Source organism: Primulina eburnea, chromosome 14, assembly GCF_022965805.1.
Source record: "Primulina eburnea isolate SZY01 chromosome 14, ASM2296580v1, whole genome shotgun sequence".
Taxonomy (NCBI): domain Eukaryota; kingdom Viridiplantae; phylum Streptophyta; class Magnoliopsida; order Lamiales; family Gesneriaceae; genus Primulina; species Primulina eburnea.
This window is the reverse complement of record NC_133114.1, coordinates 1,363,407-1,386,876: the sequence shown is the minus strand read 5'-3', so window position 1 is coordinate 1,386,876 and position 23,470 is coordinate 1,363,407. Positions and strand designations below refer to the sequence as shown.

At 36.7% G+C, this 23,470-nt stretch overlaps 2 protein-coding genes across 2 annotated transcripts; both read left to right on the top strand.

Moving 5' to 3' along the window:
- The first annotated feature begins 13,323 nt into the window (after positions 1-13,323).
- Positions 13,324-14,337, top strand: LOC140812409 (uncharacterized). The gene is made up of 2 exons (XM_073170667.1): positions 13,324-13,481; positions 13,572-14,337. The coding sequence occupies exons 1-2, from the start codon at positions 13,324-13,326 to the stop codon at positions 14,335-14,337; spliced, it is 924 nt and encodes a 307-aa protein (XP_073026768.1).
- Positions 14,338-19,591: 5,254 nt separating this feature from the next.
- On the top strand, positions 19,592-22,867 carry LOC140812408 (uncharacterized). The gene is made up of 5 exons (XM_073170666.1): positions 19,592-20,576; positions 20,727-20,998; positions 21,056-21,306; positions 21,550-21,662; positions 21,831-22,867. Exons 1-5 carry the CDS (start codon positions 19,592-19,594, stop codon positions 22,865-22,867), a joined length of 2,658 nt encoding a protein of 885 aa, XP_073026767.1.
- Positions 22,868-23,470: the final 603 nt, after the last annotated feature.

Here is a 23,470-nt window from a genome sequence, read left to right as displayed (position 1 = left end):
TAAAAAATACAATTCCAACCCCTAAATCCATGAACTGTCTCTTATCCAATATAGTTTGATTTGCTCTTTGTAATAAATAATGATCACTGGCTATAAAATTTATTTAAGTTAAAGCTGTAAATTGAAACTATAGATCATATAAATGTGAGTATTTTTTAAACATAACGAAAGTCGGAAAAATTCTAAGTCTCCAAAACAACAGATATAATAAAGATATTGAACCTCGAGATTCAAGATGTAACTATGGAATTAAATCGTCCAACCAAAAATGAAGAAAGAAGAAAATTCAAATTTTAATGTCCGACAAATAAAAAAATTACAAAAGTACGATATAACATTGTATATATCACATTAATCCAATAATTCATATGGTGATAAATAAATTTGTTGTATTTCTAAAAAATCTATTGAACCTCGAGATTCGAGATGTAAATATGAAATTAAATCGTCCAACCAAAAATCAAGAAATAAGAAAATTCAAATTTTAATATCCGAAAATAGAATAATTACAAAAGTACGGTATAACAATGTATATATCACATTAATCCAATAATTCATATGGTGATAAATAAATTTGTTGTATTTCTAAAAAATCTATTGAACCTTGAGATTCGAGATGTAAATATGGAATTAAATAGTCCAACCAAAAATGAAGAAAAAAGAAAATTCAAATTCTAATATCCGAAAAAAATATAAAAATTACAAAAGTACGGTATAACAGTGTATATATCACATTAATCCAATAATTCATATGGTGATAAATAAATTTGTTGTATTTCTAAAAAATCCAATTCTAATCCCTAAATCTATGAATCTGTCTCTTATCCAATATAGTTTGATTTGCTAGTATTTTTAATTGTAATTAAAGAAAAAAGATGATAAATAATAGTAGATGTGGAATATATATGGACAAATATCCAGCATTAATTGTATACCAAAAGAAAAATATATTCATACCTCTAATAATTAGCACATATGACACAAGGACAATTTAGTAAATAAACAATAAAGTAGGATATGGTGATAAATACATTTGTTGTATTTCTAAAAAATCCAATTCTAATCCCTAAATCTATGAATCCGTCTCTTATCCAATATAGTTTGGTTTGATCTTATTTTTAATTGTAATTAAAGAAAAAATATGATAAATAATAGTAGATGTGGAATATATATGGACAAATATCCAACATTAATTGTATACCAAAAAGACAAATATATTCATACCTCTAATAATTAGCACATATGACACAAGGACAATTTAGTAAATAAATAATAAAAACTCGTACTTTTATAATAAATAATCGATTATTCTAAAATAAAAGTTATTAATATCATTACACTGGTAGCACTCTTGCCGACACACCTAAATTAGACATTTCTTGTATGCAATAAATAATACCACAATATGCAAAAACTGATAAATCAATAGAAAATATAATCAATGTATCATCCACTAAGTTCGGAAAAAACCTGAATAAGTATGATATAATCATATCAAATATGTATCTAAAAACTCAAATAACAACATATAAAACCAACCACTAGAAACACTCCCCTGAAGACACCGATCTCTAATAACTTTCGTTGGCTCCTCCTGGCCCGTCAAACCTGAGACATGCCCCATGGAATAAGGTATCAAAGATGAAAGCATGGACGTGAGCGACAAATCGTCTAGTACGTAACGTATTAGTATAAAAACCTAGATGTGCATGCATGAACCATGTATTGGTAATCAGAGATCAAATTGGAAACTCGTTCTCATACAAGAAGACACCAAGAATAAGCAGCCTCGTAGCGGATCTAACTCTGGGTGACTCGCATATCTAAAAATGACATGGACCTACAATGTCATGGGTCACCATAGAATGTTGTCCCTGTTGGGGAAAACCCATAAACCGCAGAATCCATCACGCTAAATCATTAAGAATTTGACTGAAAACTTAAGCGGAAGCGTACCTGAAGCCATAATCCGGAATTGTTTAGAACGTGTCTTGATCTTCCAGATCTACGCGCTCTTTCCTTGAGAGAATCCTTTAGTTTCTCTTCAGAACTATTTTCTTAATGGGGGAGAGAATATTGAAAGTGATAACGCGAGATCTGGGGACCATGACCTTTATTTATAGATAATATCTTCTGATATTTCCGTTTTAGTCCATCATAAAAACAGAAATTACACTTATGTCTCTACACATTAAAGGCCCACAGCCCATTAGATACATTAAAGCCCAATAATCCGAAACATTAATTGATCACTTTATTTTGGGCTTAACTTAATAGACAACCCACAACACATAATTATTCACATATAAGCTCATATAAATAAATTGATCCAACGATCTCCCACTTGGGCTATATGTGCAACTTTATAATTATGTTCGTGAAAATAACCTTATGAGCTCAAAATTGTTGTCATTCCGAAATGTATCTATAACCAATCCGGTCCATCAATCACATCAACATAGGATCAAAGCAGTCTTCGCTACACTCAAGGTAACTAGACCCATCAATGGTCACATATGCCAACACAATTGAATGACATGGATCATGAAGTGGATGTGTAGCATGGAAATTTCATGCAATGTGACCGTAACATGCCTATTTCCAACTGGTCCTTCCTTTAACCTTATCGAGATCAAACTTTAAATCATAATCAGAGTGTGACTTAACTTGAAATTTATTTCTGCAGAAAATAAATTTACATAACTGTAACTGAAAATGTCTACAACTGAAAAGCATTTAAAATAACAAACTCCCACTAAAACTGAATTTCCTCAATTGACATAACACTCATACTAGCAGTATGCTCATGAAACTGTTTGGGTGGTAGTCCCTTAGTAAGCGGATCCGCAACCATAGAGTTTGTACCGATATGCTCAATAGACAACTTTCCACTCTGAATTCTTTCTTTAACAACCAGGAACTTGATGTCAATGTGTTTTGACTTCGTCGAGCTCCTGTTGTTATTGGAATACATAACTGCTGATTTATTGTCACAATGTAATCTTAGTGGCCTTTCAATGCCATCAACAATGCGCAGTCCTGTGACAAAATTTTGCAGCCATATTCCATGATTGGATGCCTCATAACACGCTACAAACTCAACTGCCATGGTGGAAGAGGCTATAAGTGACTGTTTAGCACTCTTCCAAGAAATGGCACCTCCAGCAAGGAGATATATGTAGCCCGACGTAGATTTCATACTATCTTGGCATCCAGCAAAATCGGAGTCAGTATACCCAATGATCTCAAGCTGATCCAACCTCCGATATATGAGCATGTAATCTTTTGTTCTCTGTAGGTACCGTAAAACCCTTTTGACTGCTTTCCAATGTTCCACTCCTGGATTACTTAAATACCGTCCCAACATTCCTGTCACGTACGCAATATCTGGACGTGTACAAACCTGAGCATACATCAGACTCCCCACTGCAGATGCATAGAGAACCTTCTGCATTTCTTTTTCCTCAAAATCATTCTTTGGGCATTGTTTGAGACTAAATTTGTCTCCCTTAGCCACATGGGTATCTGTTGGTTTACAATCTTGCATCCCGTATCGCTTGAGAACTTTCTCGACATAGCCTTTCTGAGATAATCCAAGAATACCCCGAGAACGATCCCGATGTATCTGAATACCCAGTACAAAAGATGCATCACCAAGATCTTTCATCTCAAAATTCTTAGCTAGAAATCTCTTGGTTTCTTGCAACAACTCTATATCGTTGCTAGCGAGTAGAATGTCATCAACATATAAAACCAGAAAAATATGCTTACTCTCACTGAACTTATGGTACACACAATCATCGACCAAATTCATCTCAAAACCAAACGAGATGATCACTTGATGAAATTTGAAATACCATTGTCGAGATGCCTGCTTGAGCCCATATATGGATTTTTTTAATTTGCAAACCATATTATTTGTGTCTTTGGACACAAAATTTTCTGGATGCACCATATAAATCGTTTCATCAATGTCACCATTTAGAAACGCAGTCTTTACATCCATCTGATGAAGCTCAAGATCGAAATGCGCCACCAAAGCCATTATAATCCTTAAAGAGTCTTTCGAAGAAACCGGAGAGAAAGTCTCTTTATAATCAATGCCTTCTTTCTGTGTAAAGCCTTTAGCGACAAGACGAGCCTTATATCTTTCCACATTGCCTTTCGAATCCCTCTTGGTTTTAAATATCCATTTGCAACCAATGGGATTCGTACCTTTAGGCAATGGGACAAGATCCCATACGTCATTGTCCTTCATGGACTTTATCTCCTCATTCATGGCATCATTCCACTTTTGAGAGTTAGAACTTTCCATGGCTTGAAGGAAGTTAATAGGATCATCCTCCATCAATCCAATGTCTGTCTCATGTTCTTGAAGAAATACAATGTAATCATTTGGCACTGCATTTCTCCGCTCTCTAATGGATCTCCTTAATGGCATAGGTTCTGGAGGTGCTTGAGTTTGTTCATCTGGAATGGGAGGATCTCTAATATTGTCTTCCTGTATTGTGTCTTGGTCAAAGTGAGGAATATGATCCTGATCAATGTCCAAAACACCTGTGGGAATATTTACATATTCCTCTTCAAAGACAATATCTCTTACTTTATCTCCCCCCGCAAACTCAACATCCTCAAAGAACCGGGCATTTCCTGTCTCAAAAATCGACTTACTCGTGGGATCATAAAACTTGTACCCCCTGGATCTTTCAGAGTATCCAATAAAATAACAACTAACCGTCCTTGATTCCAGTTTCTTTTCATTAGGCTTGTAAGGCCTTGCCTCAGCTGGACATCCCCAAATGTCCAGATGCTTAAGACTGGGCTTTTTACCCGTCCAAAGTTCATAAGGGGTTTTGGTCGCTGCCTTAGTTGGAACCCTGTTAAGGATATATGCTGCGGTCTTTAGTGCTTCTCCCCAGAGTGATTCTGGTAAGGTAGAATGACTGATCATACTCCTCACCATGTCTTTAAGCATTCTGTTTCGTCTTTCAGCAACACCATTCATAGTGGGCGAACCCGGCATAGTGTACTGTGGGACGATACCGCATTCCTCTAGGAATCTAGCAAAAGGTCCTGGACGTTGTTCACCTGAACCATCATATCTACCATAGTATTCACCACCACAGTCAGATCTAACGCTTTTAATCTTTAAACCAAGTTGATTTTCAACTTCAGCTTTATAGCTTTTGAACACATCCAATGACTGTGTCTTTTCATGAATGAGATAAATGAAGCCATATCTTGAAAAATCGTCTGTGAACGTTATAAAATACTGTTGACCATTCCAAGAAGCCGAAGTGAATGGTCCACAAATATCAGTATGTATAATTTCTAAGACGCCTGAACACATGTTGGCTTCAAATCTCCTTTTGTTGGTTTGTTTTCTCTTTATACAATTAACACAATTATTAAAATCTGTGTAATCTAAACGTTCGAGAATTTCGTCTGACACGAGTCTCCTTATTCTCTTTTCAGAGATATGACCCAATCTTTTGTGCCATAACGCAGCTGAATTCTCACTGGTTAATTTTCTTTTAATGCCTCTATTTGTTTGCAGGGATTCATTAAATGAAGCAATAACATCCAAAGAATAAAGATTATCGTATCCTGATAAAGAACCAGAACCAACTAATTTTGAATCGAGAAACAAACTGAATATTCCATTTCCAAAAGAACAAGAATAACCAAATTTGTCCAATGCAGAAATGGAAATCAAATTCCGTCTAAAAGACGGCACAACAAATGTTTCATAAAGATCCAAATATATTTCAGTCTTTAACAACAATCTAAATTTTCCTATTGCCTCAATTTCAACTTTCTTGCCGTCACCAACATAGATGAATCTTTCAGCATCACTTGGTTTTCGGCAATCCAGGCAACCCTGCATAGACACACTGATGTGAGTTGTTGCGACAGAATCTGTCCACCACGTGTGTCTAGGCACTGAAGTTAAATTAACCTCAGAACAAACCATATTCAGAAGCATACCTTTCTTAGCACGCCAAGCGTGATAATTACTGCACTGCTTCTTCATATGCCCATCACTGCCACAGAAAAAACAACCAGAACTTTGAGAATCACTAGGATTCTTCTGTTGTTTCTTCGGAGGCTGTGTATCCGCAGCAACCTTATCCTTCCTTTTCTTTCCTATATCCTTCGAGGTAGAGGCATAATGAGCACTTTCTGTCTTGTCTTGCTTCAACCTTTCCTCTTCCTGGACACAGTGCGAAATGAGCTCATTCAGAGACCAAGTCTCTTTCTGGCAGTTATAGCTCACCTTGAACTGGTTAAACTGAGTAGGAAGAGATATAAAAACCAGATGTACCAGCAAGTCCTCAGAGAGGTCAAGCTTCAGTGCTTTCAAACTTGAAGCAAGATGAGACATTTCCATAATGTACTCCCTGATGTTGCCCTTACCTCTGTACCTCATTGAAACTAGGCTTGCCAAAAGTGTACCAATTTCAGACTTTTCACTTTTAGCAAACCTCTTTTCGAGGTCTTGAAGGAAAGCCTTAGCTGTAGCAATGTCGCTAGACATTGTGCCCCTTTATGTTTCTGGAATGACCCTCTTCATGATCATCATACACATGCGATTCGATCTCTCCCACCTTTCATACTCCCTCTTTTCATCAGAGGTACTCTTATCCGTAACGGCAGGAGGAGAGTCAACCCTTATCGCAAGGTCCAAATCCATGACTCCGAGAACTATCAATAAATTCTCTTGCCATGATTTAAAATTAGAGCCATTTAACATCGGAATAGAATTTATGTTGGAATGAATATTTGCAGGAGTCAAATCTGAACAGAGAACAAAAACCAAATATACATGCTCAACCAAATATCCAAATAAAATAATCAATAAATTCAAATAATGCAAACCCCATAAACAGAATATCGAGCACTCCATTAATGTTTCATCTTTGGACAAAAGATTAACTTGTAAGTGATATCCTGGCGTAGCAGTCAAACACTGATAGTCAATATCATGTCAAATAACAACCTTCCTTTGGGCCGATTTATTATTCACATTAAAAACCGAACAACTATCACATGTTTACCACCACAAGTGCATATGTAATTATACAAAATATTAACCTTCTTTTGGGCCGATGAATATTCATATAAATCACATATACCTGAAATTCTTTTGTATTTCAAAATAAAATTAATTTCCATAAAAGAGGTCACTTTGGCAACATTTTATTTCAATTAATCAATTGTAAAAATACATATAACCTTATCATTATTTGAATTAATGAATATTTAACCTTAACCGAATAAACCTAAACCGAAAAAAAAATTTATTTTTTTTTGGAAATTCCGTACGGATCGGGCCGACGGGCCCGAAGCCGTACGGTTCGGGCTGACCCGGCCCGAAGCCGTAAGGGCCGGGTCGATCCGGCCCGCAAGACCCGACCCGAATCCGTATGGGTCGGGTCGGCCCGGTTCCGTACGACCCGACCCGAACCGTACCTCTTTTTTTTTTTTTTTTTTTTTTTCTTTTTGAAAAAAAAAATCCAACTTCTCGATTTTCCCCTAAATTTTTTTTTTGGGAACAAAACTGGAAGAAAAATCGAAATCTTATACCAAATCTTTAAAATTTACAACCAAATCTTTTTACCAAAACTGAAACTTTAAAAGATTTGGTTTTCAACCAAAATATTTTCCAGATCTGAAACAATATCAAAATATTTTTTAGATCTGAAAACTTATCAAAAAAAATTTTCAGATCTAAAACCATAACAGAAAAGTTTTAAACAAAATTTTCTTTTCCAGATCTGGATCCAAATAATATGCAAAACTTTAAACAAATCTTAATGATTCAAACATGATTGGCTCTGATACCACTTGTTGGGGAAAACCCATAAACCGCAGAATCCATCACGCTAAATCATTAAGAATTTGACTGAAAACTTAAGCGGAAGCGTACCTGAAGCCATAATCCGTAATTATTTAGAACGTGTCTTGATCTTCCAGATCTACGCACTCTTTCTTTGAGAGAATCCTTTAGTTTCTCTTCAGAACTATTTTCTTAATGGAGGAGAGAATATTGAAAGTGATAACGCGAGATCTGGGGACCATGACCCTTATTTATAGATAATATCTTCTGATATTTCCGTTTTAGCCCATCATAAAAACAGAAATTACACTTATGTCTCTACACATTAAAAGCCCACAATCCATTAGATACATTAAAGCCCAATAACCCGAAACATTAATTGATCACTTTATTTTGGGCTTAACTTAATAGACAACCCACAACACATAATTATTCACATATAAGCTCATATAAATAAATTGATCCAACAATCCCATCACCATATAATGTTGTCCCATTGAATCTGATGCCAACTAGTGCTATATCATCTACAAGGAAGGTCTATTGAAATGGTTCTCAAAGATACATGCTCGACATGATATGAAATTGCCACAATATCATGACATAAAAACATGCATAATAAATCATATGAAAAGTAAAATTTAACACAAGCATGAATACTCAGTTGGATATCTCAGTCAATACATACTTACCTTTGAAATTGTTCTAAAATCTACTGAATATTTACTTACTGAACCTAGAGATTATAACCCACAACTATATTATTATTTTATCGTGATGTAAGTATGTAACTACTATCCATAAATATAAATATAGCCCTCAAATCTTATCTTCTTCCATCGTCAGTTTTCTGTGGTCGATAGCCTCGTAGCTCGATCCTATAGTCATCGCATACTCCGAGAGCTTTGCACAACTCGTACCGCTGAAAAATCCTATAATGTACTAGAAGTCAAGAGAATACTTTGAACTTGGTGTGAAAAAAGAGAAGTCTAGATGACATATTTATAGGCAGAGTTCGGACGCACTGAACTCGGGATCGGACGTTCCAAACACTACGTGTCACCGGCTGTTTGACACCGCACCATTCAGATGCTCCGATCTACTCTTTAAATGCTCCGAACTCCTATGTGTCGATGCTCATTGGACACGATACTTCTTTGTTGGCTGCCTGAGTTCAGACGATCCAATCTGGCATTCGGACGTTACAATACGATCGGTGGTTCCGAACGCTCATTCGATGGTTCCGAACTAGCTGCGGAATAATATTCTCATTTAAAGAATGGCACCTTAATCATATTTAAGTCATACGATCAAAGAACTTATAAAATATCGAGTTATTTCTTTTAAGAGAAATATCAAAATATTTTTGAGAATATATATCACCTGTTCATTCCTTAACATGCTTTGAAATATGTAATATAATAATAATATGTAGACATTTTTCATCATATATATGTTCAGATCATCATTTTCGTTTTTAAAAAATATTATAGTAAATTATAAAAAATATAAGTCATAATTCAAAATCAGTTTACATTTAATTGACCGAAACTTGAATTTTCAACATTAAAATAAAAGATACAATAAAAGTTGTTCATATTTTAAGATTTGTATTGGATTATCGAATCTTCATCAACAGGTTCCCAATTACGAGGATCGATCAAAGTTCAATTATTTTTTCACTATTTATTATCAAATGATATCTTAATTGTTCATAATATTCATTTTTTTATTTCAAAATTTCTTATAATTTAATTCGTAACAATTTTTGCATTAAACTCTCAATTTTTTTTTAGTTTCATCAGATCATTAGACATTTCTCTTATAGTTAAACCGCTACTCTTTGTGCAGATCTTTTCTGCTAAATATACTTACAAGAAAAACTACATGATTTGTATAATAAATATTTGAGAAAAGAAAATAAATCTTATGTGGAATAAGAAGCTGTCAGAGATCAAAGAAACTCGTTAAAAGTTCTGTAATATGGCTCACATTAGAAGATGGTCATAAAAGATCCCAAAAAAAAAAAAAGAACTCGGGAAGGGTTTTCTGCCAAGAACTGACAGGAAGCATCTTGCAAAAACATAACTAAGTGGTGAGAAAACACACAAAAACAGTTTCCTCGAAGACCCCAAAAGCAAAAGATTCTCCGACAGAAATAAAGAAGACATGTGAGATGCGACTCACCACCTCAAAAAGACAGGTTCACTAGTTAATGAGATAATTGATCATTAGCTAGTGGAAGATTGAACCACCCAACTACCCACTACAAGATGATGCCGGTACCAATTGGTAAGCAATAATTAAAAAAGTTATCAACAAGTCTATAAATTGAAATGCGAAGAGGGATTCTATAAATAACAAGACATAGAAATTGAGAGCATCGATCACCACCCTCAACTTTCTATTTCTAAAATATTGCAATATTTTTCAGTTTATGTGTTTTGTATTTCCGGCTACAATAAGTAGCTAAACAAGTAATGTCATCCTCTATAAAAAGTTAATGTTATAATATTATTTAGTATTTCTGAATACAAATTCTAAGTTTTTGTCTCGTCCATGTTTTATTTTCAAATAAAATCAATTACTATATACCTTGAGGTAGGAAACGAAACAAAGTTGTGGTAAGTGTTGCTGAAAAAATCTACGACATGTGTCACGCCCCGAGACCGGGGTTAGTTGACACCGGCGTTGTTCAACAATCACATAATCACCAAACAATAAGCCTCGTAGTACAGTATAAAACAAAAATCAGTTTAGTTCATAAATACCATAAAATAGAATCGTCTTTACAATATTAACTCTGAAAACGATAAAAATATGTTGAAGCGTTTACAACTTGAATTAAAAAACATAAAAGAACATAACCTTAATTAAACTTCTTCATGCATCAACTACTAGCCCCAAAACTGGTGTCTGATTCTTCTTCTACTATTTTTTCTTCTGACTTATCTATGGAGGGTAGAGTAACAGGGTGAGTGATATAGTCGTCACTCAGTAAGCGGGGGCTGTTTGAGTATATACATAACAAATACACATAAATTTCGAAACCACATATCATATAATGCATAACATGGTTCTCATAACATGTCATCATCATAATCATAAGCATAATTTTGGCCAAGACACTGAGATTAATCTACTTTCCATGGTTTACTGATATCATTCCCTAATTTTTACTACTCTAAGGAGGCTAGGCCATGTGAGAACCGAAATCTTGCAATAATATAAAGAAATAATTGTAAGAAAATTTTTGGGATTTTATTACTATATTTTTGGGTACACATATTTTTAGGGGATATATTGGAATTCATTGGAAATTCAATATTAAGTCAAACATACCATACAATTTAGAAGCAAATCCCCTCACCTAATCCCATTATTCTCGAAATTTTGAGGGGGCAAGGGATTTAGGAAGGAATCTCACAAATTGGTAGCAAATAAACCCATCATGGAATGGTTTTCTATAAGGCAAAAATCGTGTGATATTGAGTGCAATTGTGTGGGATTTTGATGCCATGTTTAACACCATTCTCCTCACCTATAAATACTCCACCATACCTAGCATTCTCTACCCCATGATTTCGAAATTCTTGGCTGCAATTTTCGAGAATTCAGCAACTCTCCATAGCCGAAACTCTGCCCCGAAAATCGTTCCGAGGTTAGCCTAAAAGTCTAGCCGAAGCGCTGTCCGAGCAAGCACAAGAAGCAACCTAAATCCCGAAGCCAAGCATCTTCGTTTTAATTACATCCATACACTTTAAGTGGGCTGTTTTAAATTCAGTTTTATGCATATGTGAAAATTTTCGGTTTTGTTGTTTTAAAAATACGGTCGAGCACCGTCGTTCCGTCTATACGTTTTTACGAAATTTTGGTACGTTTATGTTTGACACTGTGAGGATTCCCTGAAAATGGGTGGAATTCCAACATATGGCCCTTAACAGTGGGATAGAACTGTTTTATGGCCTTGCCCCCTTAGAGGATTAAAACTTAGGGACTGACGTCAGTAAACCGTTGAAAGGTGAAAAATCGCAGTGTTATTAAGTTATGGAATTTACGTTACGATTATGAAAAGCATGCTGTACGTTTATGATATGTTTTGAAAATGTTATAAAATTGTTATGTTGTGTTCAAAGTCCCCCATTTACTGAGTATTCCCAAAATACTCACCCCCTTACAACCCTTCCCAGATAAGTCCGAAGAACAGGTTGAGGATGAAGAGTCCGAACAATTCTGGGGCTGGTGATTCACGAGACCGGTAGTAGTTATGTTCGAATTTATGATTTAATAATTGTAAGACGCTTCGGTATTATTTACTATTTAGTTAGATTTCGTTATTGTAAAGACAATGTTATTTCATTGAGATTATGATATATAAACTGGTTTCGGTTTATACTGTGCTACGAAAGGCTTGTTGTTTCGATTGTGTGATTGCTAAACAACGCCAGTGTCAAATCCCGAGTTTCGGAGCGTGACATTTAAGTGGTATCAGAGCCGCCGGGTTCATAATCCGAGTGGAAAAAATCAAAAAATCGAGTTTCAAAAAAAAAAAAAAAAATATTTTTCCGAAATTTTCGGCCAAACAGCGCCTTAGCGCGCCGCCGGTTCTTCGCCGATTCCGGCCGCTTCCGGTAGTGTTTATTCGATCGCCCACCAGTTACAGAAGCTTCTTGAATAGACGAACAAAAGCCCTCAATCAATTTCAGATTTCGCGTTCGGATGCAACGGGAATTTCAGATCTACGGATTTGGGCGCACAAACCCTAATGCCGAATCTTATTTTTTCCAAATTACCCTACCAATCCTACTCCGATTTTCAATTCCTTTTACGAGAACACTATACTATACATGGGTAACATTTTCCAATCATCAATTTTGAGTTCGGATGAACCAATCAAAAACGCCCAATTTCAAGTGAGTCAACCGAGTTTGAGCGAGTTCCGGCCAAATTAGGCAGTTTTTCGACCGATTCTGGCCGTGCCATCATCGATTCCGTAATTCTGACCCCTTCGCCGACATACGCCTTTGCTCCGACCATACTTCGACGAGTCAACCCGGCGAGTCAACTCGGTCGAGTCAACGAGTCAAACCGCCAGCTTGTGTCCTTCGATTTTTCGTAGGAAACTCCGAATTCGGTTCCGTCAACTGATCTGAAATCCTCTCGATATACTTTTCGAATCCATATGCCTATCTCAAAACTTTCTATTTTGGAAATTTTCGAATTTTTAATTATTTTCGTATGCTTGACTCTATATTCTGTCATATTTATGATATTTTGAGCATTTTCTTTTTCATTTTACTTTTTTTGTTGTTGCTATTTTATTCAGCACGACTTTTGTTTCCTTTAGATTGGTCCTGTTTTTTTTTTTAGAAATCAATAAAAATTTGTTCTATTTGGTTCATTGATTTCAATTTATTTCAGCACAATCTATTGTATGAACTTTACTCGTACAACAAATTCTTAGAACTTGCAATCTGTAGGAAATGGCCGGCAGACCCCCAAGACAGAACCGCAACCCGCGTTATGCTAATGCCAACCGTGAAGGCGGACAGGAAAACGAGCAAGGGAATGGACCCCCGCCGACAGTCAACTTAAGCCAAGCTGATCTTATGGCCATAGCCACCATTGTGGCAACAACACTGTAATGGTTGGGAAACCAGAACGACAATCAGCCACAACCTCCACCACCAAATAGAATCAAGTTCCACTATGAATCGCTTCGCAAGAACAGATGTCCAACCTTCAGTGGAGCTGCAGACCCTGAAGTTAGCCAGAGTTGGCTAAAAAGCGTGGAGACTCAGTTGCGATTGTTGGAAGTCCCGGATGCACTGAAAGTGGACGTGATAGTGCCCTTCCTGGAAGATCGAGCAGGCAAGTGGTGGGAAGCAATCTCGCCAGCCGTGACAGCTGCAGGACCAATCACGTGGCAACGTTTTAAGGAAGCTTTCCTGAAACAGTATTATCCCGCCGAGTTCAGACTGCAGAAACTAAGTGAGTTTGAGAATTTCAGTCAAGCTCCCGACATGTCAGTTGTAGAATACACCTCCCAGTTCAACGCCTTAGGGTCTTATGCTCCGGCAATCATGGCGGATGAAGTTCTGAAATTACACCACTTCAAAAAGGGTTTGAACAGCAGAATACAGTCGGCTTTGACAGTCTACCAACCTGCGAACTTCTCAGACTTGATGGACGCAACTATCCGAGCTGAAACTGATATCCAGCGCAGAGAGAAGGAGATTAGGAACAAAAGGCCTATGAATGATCAATCCTCTCATGGCAGTCAGTCGTTCAAGAAACCAAACCATTCCGGTGAACCATCTAAAGAAACTTCGCCTGTCTCAGGCTACCAGGCCATTAAGCCTTGCCCAACTTGCCACTTACGACACCTGGGAGAATGTTGTAGAGCCAGCAGCGTCTGCTTTGGATGCGGAAAACCAGGACACCGTATGGCAGATTGTCCAGCAGCCAGCAACAAAACAACTGGACCAGGTAAATGAGACGGGTCGAACTCAGGGGCGAATGCCAATAAACCACGGGAGAACAAACCAAATGCCAGGGTGTTTGCCATGGCGCAGGAGGAGGCAGATGATGCAAGCGATCTTGTGCCAGATACCATATTTTTTCAGCAAGTGCCTGCTTATGTATTATTTGACTATGGCGCTACACATTCTTGTATATCTAAGAGATTTGGTAAGAAGTTAGGATTTTAGAGCCGACCGGATACAGTTGATCATGGTCGATTTCGATATCATCTTAGGAATGGATTGATAGCAAGAAACAATGCGGTAGTAGATTGTAAGGGAAAGGAATATCCCTACCTATTTGGAGACCAAGCCAAATCCAGTTTCGAGAACAAAACTTCTCATAAGGAGGGAGGGATGTGAGAACCGAAAATCTTGCAATAATATAAAGAAATAATTGTAAGAAAATTTTTGGGATTTTATTACTATATTTTTGGGTACACATATTTTTAGGGGATATATTGGAATGCATTGGAAATTCAATATTAAGTCAAACATACAATACAATTTAGAAGCAAATCCCCTCACCTAATCCCCTTATTCTCGAAATTTTGAGGGGGCAAGGGATTTAGGAAGGAATCTCACAAATTGGTAGCAAATAAACCCATCATGGAATGGTTTTCTATAAGGCAAAAATCGTGTGATATTGAGTGCAATTGTGTGGGATTTTGATGCCATGTTTAACACCATTCTCCTCACCTATAAATACTCCACCATACCTAGCATTCTCTACCCCATGATTTCGAAATTCTTGGCTGCAATTTTCGAGAATTCAGCAACTCTCCATAGCCGAAACTCTGCCTGAAAATCGTTCCGATGTTAGCCTAAAATTCGAGCCGAAGTGCTGTCCGAGCAAGCACAAGAAGCAACCTAAATCCCGAAGCCAAGCATCTTCGTTTTTATTACATCCATACACTGTATGTGGGCTGTTTTAAATTCGGTTTTATGCATATGTCAAAAGTTTCGGTTTTGTTGTTTTAAAAATACGGTCGAGCACCGTCGTTCCGTCTATACGTTTTTACGAAATTTTGGTACGTTTATGTTTGACACTGTGAGGATTCCCTGAAAATGGATGGAATTCCAACATATGGCCCTTAACAGTGGAATAGAACTGTTTTATGGCCTCGCCCCCTTAGAGGATTAAAACTTAGGGACTGATGTCAGTAAACCGTTGAAAGGTGAAAAATCGCAGTGTTATTAAGTTATGGAATTTACGTTACGATTATGAAAGGCATGCTGTACGTTTATGATATGTTTTGAAAATGTTATAAAATTGTTATGTTGTGTTCAAAGTCCCCCATTTACTGAGTATTCCCAAAATACTCACCCCCTTACAACCCTTCCCAGATAAGTCTGAAGAACAGGTTGAGGATGAAGAGTCCAAACAATTCTGGGGCTGGTGATTCACGAGACCGGTAGTAGTTATGTTCGAATTTATGATTTAATAATTGTAAGACGCTTCCTCATTATTTACTATTTAGTTGGATTTCGTTATTGTAAAGACAATGTTATTTCATTGAGATTATGATGTATAAACCGGTTTCGGTTTATACTGTGCTACGAAAGGCTTGTTGTTTCGATTGTGTGATTGCTAAACAACGCCGGTGTCAAATCCCGAGTTTCGGGGCGTGATAGGATATATAACTGTTACAATCCCACTATGTAACATTGGGATTCCCACACATATCCAGTTGAATCCTTACAGTGCCAAAACATAAAACATACGATATCAAGAATGGGTGGAAAAAGAATTTCACTCGACCATATATTTCGAAAAACAAAACAAGGCATAACCGAAATTATACTTTTAAAACAAACCTACTTACGTTAGACCTGGAATACAAACGTGAAGATTTCGAAAACCATAGTATCATGCAACCGACACTTCGAAAATGCAGCAGCACTTCGATCGGAAAATTAGTCGTCTTGAAAAATTCTTTGCACCTTATTGAACCGTTGGATCGGGCTTCATAGTACGTTAAAAAATACGTCAAATAAATTATGAACGGTGGAGATCGGGTTTGGAAGCTGTTTTGACCTGTTTATTAACGAAAAATCATAGGTATGTTGTTCAGGTCTAGAATCTGAGCAGTTTTTTTTTTTTGCAAAAGCTATAATCGAAAAACTAACCATTTAATTTGGCTGAATTTTAGATATGTTATTCAAAACATACAAAAGAATATTATGAAAGGTGGAGATTGGATTCCGAGCACCCGAGCGAGGGAAATAATTTTCAGAACTTTGACAGAATTGTCTTACTTATGTTTTTTTGACTTAAAGCGCCAGCTACCTCGTTCGCCTTGCCTGGATGGTAGTTTATCGTTACGTCCATAATCTTTTGATTATTAAATCCATCGTTTCTACCTCATGCTCAATTCTTTCTGCATGAAAAAGTACTCGAGGCTTTGATGATCAGTGAAGATCTCACACTTGGATTCCGAGCACCCGAGCGAGGGAAATAAATTTCAGAAGTTTGACATAATTTTGATGTTGCAGCAGAATTTGGGAGTGAATTTCGAAAATATGGAGTGAAAACTCGAAAATTCGATGTGTAAATTCTGAATGAGAACTTCTACTATTTATAGAGGGTGGCTACTTATCCAGATTGTGTATTATCTCATCATTTATACTTTGAATTAAATTTTGAATTTATAAAAAATTTCCATCTCTTATCTATCTCATTATTTTTATCCAAATATATATATAATCATTATCTCTTATCTTATGCCTTTATCTTGTATTTTATTTCTCAAATTTCGAAATACACAAAAATAATACACCGAGTAGAAATTTGCGGCTTTCACAACATGAACCATAAGTTGTGATTGTGTGATTGAGCTGTGAGGAGCAGTCTGTAAAATCCGGTGGACACGACCCGACGACATTTTGGTCAAAAGGATGTAAGATTTATTTTATTTAATGGAAACATGATGAACCATAAAAGATTCAGATTTATGGTATATAAGCTGGAAATATCGCGTAACCTTATGCTTTTAAGGTGGTTCAAATGGTGTAACAACGTCACATATTCAAATCTAAAAAAGGTAAATAAAAAATAAAACGATGGGGTAAAATGAGAATTTGGACAATATTAGGTCAAATACATGAAAAAATGACTAAATTAGACTAAAAAAAATGATTAAGTTAGAAACGGTCTAAACATTAAAGACAAAACCGAGAATTAACCAAACACAATAAAAACTTTAAGAGACGATTCATCATTGGTTTTGACTTTTTGTGATGTCTAAAATGGGTAGCTTAGGGGCATTGCACTAAAAGCTATTCAAATGTTGACACATATTGTCCAAATAATTTATTTTGTTCTCTGATTTTTTTAGCCCTTGCGTTTCAAATACACTCTCAAAGCCTCATTTATTTTCAGATCAAAAAGTTTGAACTCATTTTTATTCATCGCTCCATTTTCACCGCCTCTGTTGTTGTAGAGGCACCGGCGCCGCTTCCACAGTTACAGTCTTTATTATTTCAAACTTTCACTGCCCTTCGTTGCTGCACTCTTCTTTCACGATCTCCTTCGCGGATGCTTCACCACGAGCTTTCGTTTCAAAAGGAGTACGAAGTTGAGTTGAAAAGCATTTGTTACAATATTTTTATGAGTTGAACGAATTGTTCAATGCCTGTTAGAAAAATTCTTCAAGTTTTTATGTATTTTATATTTTGTTGGGTTTCTTTTACAGTTTACATGATCAGACATTCAAATTATCATGATGACTCATTGTAGATTTTTTTGTTATTACAGACTTTGTGGAACCAAGTGGAAGAAATGGAAGTTGCAAATAAGCACGAAGAGCAATATGTAGTTTCAAAATTTATGATTATTAAACATGTTAGAAATTGTGTTCCAAATGCGCAAGTCATTTACCCCAGAATGGAAACATGTATTTCAGAATGGAAACATTTATACTTAAAAATCTTTCGAGCATTTTTAGACCAAATTCATATCCTTACTAAATAAGGTCCTTCGAAGAGCATCTATTAAATGATCTAATAAATTGATTTGGATACGATTCATTGAATGCCAGTCTTTTGGAAATGCAGTGCACAGGTCATAATCCATAGCCATCTTAAACCAGGTTATACGATTAATGTTTACGTTCAATGATGTTGCTAGTGATTGTGCAGTCGTCGTTACGATGACGATGGCAGAGGTGTCGGTGACGTTGCTAGCTAGCCACCTGAAGTTAGTAGTTATAATTTCCCCTTGACCACTATACGCAAACACAAAAGTCTCTTATGGCTTATCCAACTGTCGTGTAGTTGCCTCCAATTCTGGACCCTTTTTTTTTGGAACAAGAAAGATGAAGGGAAATAATATTGTCAAGTGTGAAAAAAATTATAGAATTAAATTATTTCTCTAACTATATCTTTTGATTAAAATTGAGTATGATTATATTATGTAATTTTGCCTTTCTTAGACTGTTGATCTATTGAGATATTATATTTATGTTAATTATTTGATAAGATATGATATTGATTTGATAAGATATGATATCAATGGTTAAATAGAGTTTATTTCTAATTAAACTCTTACTTTCCTTGCTTAATAGGTTTTCTTATGAGATAAGGCTCTCATATATAAAAAGGAAAACCTAGGACTTTGAAGGTGGCCATTTTTCTACTCGAAGTAATACGCACACTTTGCACGTTCTGAATCTCATAGAAAATCACTGTCAACGTTGCTGCTTTGAAGAATGCCGATAACAAGTGTTGCCTTGAATGTTGGGAACATCTGAAGACCACATCTGTGCAGAAGTTGGCTGAAGACTGTTTCTTGGATTCCTTTTTGGCACACGTTTTGCTTTCTTGTTTAGTCGTTTTGTTTTAGAAAGCATTTGTTTTCTCAATTTGTTGAGGAAATTGATTTTCGTGAAATCACTAGTAATAAGTTTTCGTGTAAACGATTTGGTTTTCTAGTGATTAATTTTTGCCATAAGGCTACTTGTGCAAATTTAATCCTGTCCTTTTGTTTATGTTAAGTGAATTTGTGTTACAAAATATCCTATTCCGCTGCATGTTGTCCGAGATGTTGTAACATCTGGAACAACACATAATTCTGACAAAACACAAATTTACTATTTTACATCGTATACTGATATTCTCATTATTTTCGTATCTGTCGGACAAAATTATCCTTACAAGTGGTATCAGAGCCTTCTCTTGATATACTAAGTGCTGATTCTGGTTTTTGTTTTGTTTGACAGAAAAATAACTAATGGACATCTCGTTTGCAAGCGCGGCACTTCGACCACCAGTTCTTGATGGTACTAATTACAGCTTATGGAAGGTTAAGATAAGATATTACATAAAATCTCTAGATGAACGGGCATGGCAGCGTGTCATTAACGGATGGACTCCACCAGTCGCAACAGATCAAGAGGGGGACAATCGACCAAAGCCTGAAACTGGCTGGACTGCTGATGAAGTGCAAAATTCGAACCACAACTCAAAGGCCTTGAATGCAATATTCACATCAGTTGACACGAATATGTTCAGCCTAATCACAAACTGTACTTCGGCTAAAAGTGCATGGGATATCCTCCAATGTCACTGTGAAGGGTCTGAGAGCGTGCGACGAACCAGATTAAGGATGCTTACTTCAAAATTCGAGATGACGAGGATGGAAGAATCGGAGAGCATACTTGAGTACGATCGGCGCCTACGGGAAATTGCTAATGAGGCTTTCAATGTTGGAGAGGCCATCTCCAATGAGCGTCTAGTTAGCAAGGTTCTACGGTCTCTACCTGAAAGATTCAACATAAAGATTTGTGTAATAGATGAGGCTAAGGATACTTCTAAAATGTCATTGGAAGATCTTATCAGTTCATTACGTACTTTCGAGATGAACCTGGACATGCAGAAAAAGGATAAAGGGAAGACAATTGCACTTCAAGCTTCAAATGACTCCTATAATGAACTCCTTCAAATATCCCAAGAAGTCAATGATTCTGATCTCTGCGAGGACTCTATCTCCGTTATCACAAAGAAATTTGGTGATTACTTGAAGAGAATCCGAGATAAGAAGAAGGATGCACAACCATCCAAATCTCCAAGCCTCCTTGCACCTGAAAAGCCACAAAGGTTTCCTGCGAAGTTACAAATTCAAACAAGGAACGAAGGCAAGGGACAATTTAAACCAAGGAAGTATGATTCGGTGCAGTGTAAAGAATGCCAAGGGTTCGGCCACTATGCCAATGAGTGTGCAAACAGATTACGCAAGAACAAAGGCTACAATGCATCTCTAAGCGATGAAGAATCTGATCTTGAGGAGAAGTCCACTGATGAAGACAATCAAACCTCCATGACTGCACTACTGAAAGAAACCCACTAGCTACAAGTGAATCCTTTAGGTGTTGCCCTAGGTGTTGCTACACCTGGCCGCAACAATTGTGAAAAATCAGTCTGCTTCAACTCTACAGTTTCTGGAAACTTGAGTGAAGATGATCTGGAGGTTGATGGTGAAGAACTTACTCTTGAAAGTGTCCAGAAGCTTTATGAAGAACTGTTTGAAGATTGGACCAAAAGAAACAAGCTTAATGCAAATCTCATGAAAGAAAATGCCGAACTGAAATCGGTGGTGAAAGAAAATGCTGATCTAAAAGCAGTGGTTGCTAAACTTGAGGTAGTTTTGAGCAAAAATGATTTAGAACTTGGTAATATCAAATAAGAACTTCAAAAGGCAACTGAAACCTTGTCCAAGTTTAATTCGAGCACATCAAAGCTTGAAACCATTCTTTCAATGGGAAGAGATGACAAGAAGGGTCTGGGATTTAAAGACAGTGTGTACGAAACTGGTGAAACTTCAAAATCCACCGTCTTTGTAAAAGTAAAAACTGAAACATTCACAACGCCACTATCTAAGTCTCCGATCAAAAGCATACCATCAAAAAGACAACCCACTGCATCTGTTCCTAAGAAGAGAAAACGAAGGTATGTATGTCATTACTGTTTTAAGCCTGGTCATATCAGGCCCTACTGTTTTAGACTCAGGGACGATCGCTTGAACCAAAAGTCAAGATGAATGTTGCCTCAAATGTTGCACAACACCTTCCGCAACACCTCCTACTGTCAACCTACAGTAAGACAAATTTGGGTACCAAAGGTAAAAACTCATTGTAAAGTTGTCTACACTTCGTTGAAAACTAACACTACAGGTCACTGGTACTTTGATAGTGGTAGCTCACGTCACATGACGGGCTCAAGAGATCATCTGATCGATTATGTTGAACAAAAGTGTGGTAGAGTGACCTATGAAGGGGGAGCAAAAGGAAAAATTGTAGGAAATGGTACACTAAATGTTGAAGGATTACCAAGACTCCACAATGTGCTCCATGTTGAAGGATTGAATTCAAATTTGATAAGCATAAGTCAATTATGTGATGATAATTTGTTTGTTAAATTTGATAAACATAACTGTGAAGTCTTTGATGAATCCAATTTGTGTATTATGACAGGTATAAGGTCCTCAGATAATTGCTATCAAATAGGTGAGGAACTTTCGTGCAAGCATGTGCAAATCACTGATCTTGACCTTTGGCATAGAAAACTAGGACATGCAAATTTTAAAACCTTGAAGAACCTGAGTAAGTATGATGCAGTAAGAGGTATGCCTAATCTCTCTTCTGGTATACCATATGTTTGCGGGGATTGTCAAAAGGGTAAACAGACCCACGTGTCACATCCAGTGTTGCCAACACCTGGGACAACACGATGTCTGGAATTACTACACATGGATCTTATGGGTCTTATGGAAGCTGAGAGCCTCGGAGGTAAGAAATACTCTTTTGTGTGTGTTGATGACTTCTCCCATTTTTCATGGGTTAATTTCATTAAAGAGAAGTCAGATATGTTCGATGTATTCAAAAATTTGATCACAAGAATCACTAACCTCCACAGTCTGAAGATAAGAAGGATTATAACTGATCACGGTAAAGAATTTGAAAATCGCTCATTCTCATCCTTTTGTGACAGGAAAGGTATTTCTCATGAATTTTCAGCACCAAAAACACCACAACAAAATGGCATTGCCGAACGTAAGAACATGACTTTGCAAGAAATGGCAAGAGTAATGCTAACTTCAAAGAACCTTGCAAAGCGTTTTTGGGCAGAAGCCCTTAACACAACATGTCATATTTCAAATAGGGTGTATCTAAGGAGTGGATCAACCATGACCTCTTATGAAATAATTATGGGAAAGAAGCCTAATCTTAGATATTTTCATGTTTTTGGCTGTGTATGTTACACTTTGAATGACAGAGATCAACTAGCTAAGTTTGATTCCAAAAGTGATAAGTGTCTGTTTCTCGGTTATGCCACTAATAGTCGTGCTTATCGTATGTTTAATCTTAGAACAAGGACTATTATGAAATCAATTAATGTTGTTTTTGATGACTGTGCAGATCTTAAGAAGAAAACTACTGAAGATGATGTTGAAGATCTTTTGGAGACTCAAATACCGCTGGAAAAGACAGGAAAATGCTCACAGCGATAATGAGGTAGTCGTTGATGGACCGTGTATTCCAAGCAAAATCCAAAAGAACCACCCGTCATCTCAAATCATCGGAGGAATGAGTGAAGATGTGCAGACCAGGAAGAAGGATAAAATTGACTACAGAAAAATGGTTGGACTTGTGTGCATGAGTACCATGTACTCGCAGGTTAGATTCTCATGCTTTGTGTCTCAAATTGAGCCTAAAAATGTTATGGAAGCATTAAAAGATGAATTTTGGACTAATGCTATGCATGATGAGCTTGAAGAGTTTGTTCGAAATAATGTGTGGACTCTAGTCCCACCCCCTAACCATGGCAATGTTATTGGATCAAGATGGGTTTTTAAAAATAAAACTGATGAGTCAGGAAACATCATTCGAAATAAAGCACGGCTGGTTGCTCAGGGGTACACACAGGTTGAGGGGGTTGATTTCGATGAGACCTTTGCTCCTGTTGCCCGCATTGATTCAATTCGGCTCTTGCTTGCCATTGCATGCTACATGAAAATAAAACTGTTTCAAATGGACGTCAAAAGTGCCTTCTTGAACGGGTTCTTGAGTGAAGAAGTACATGTGAGACAGCCTAAATGATTCGAGAATCCACA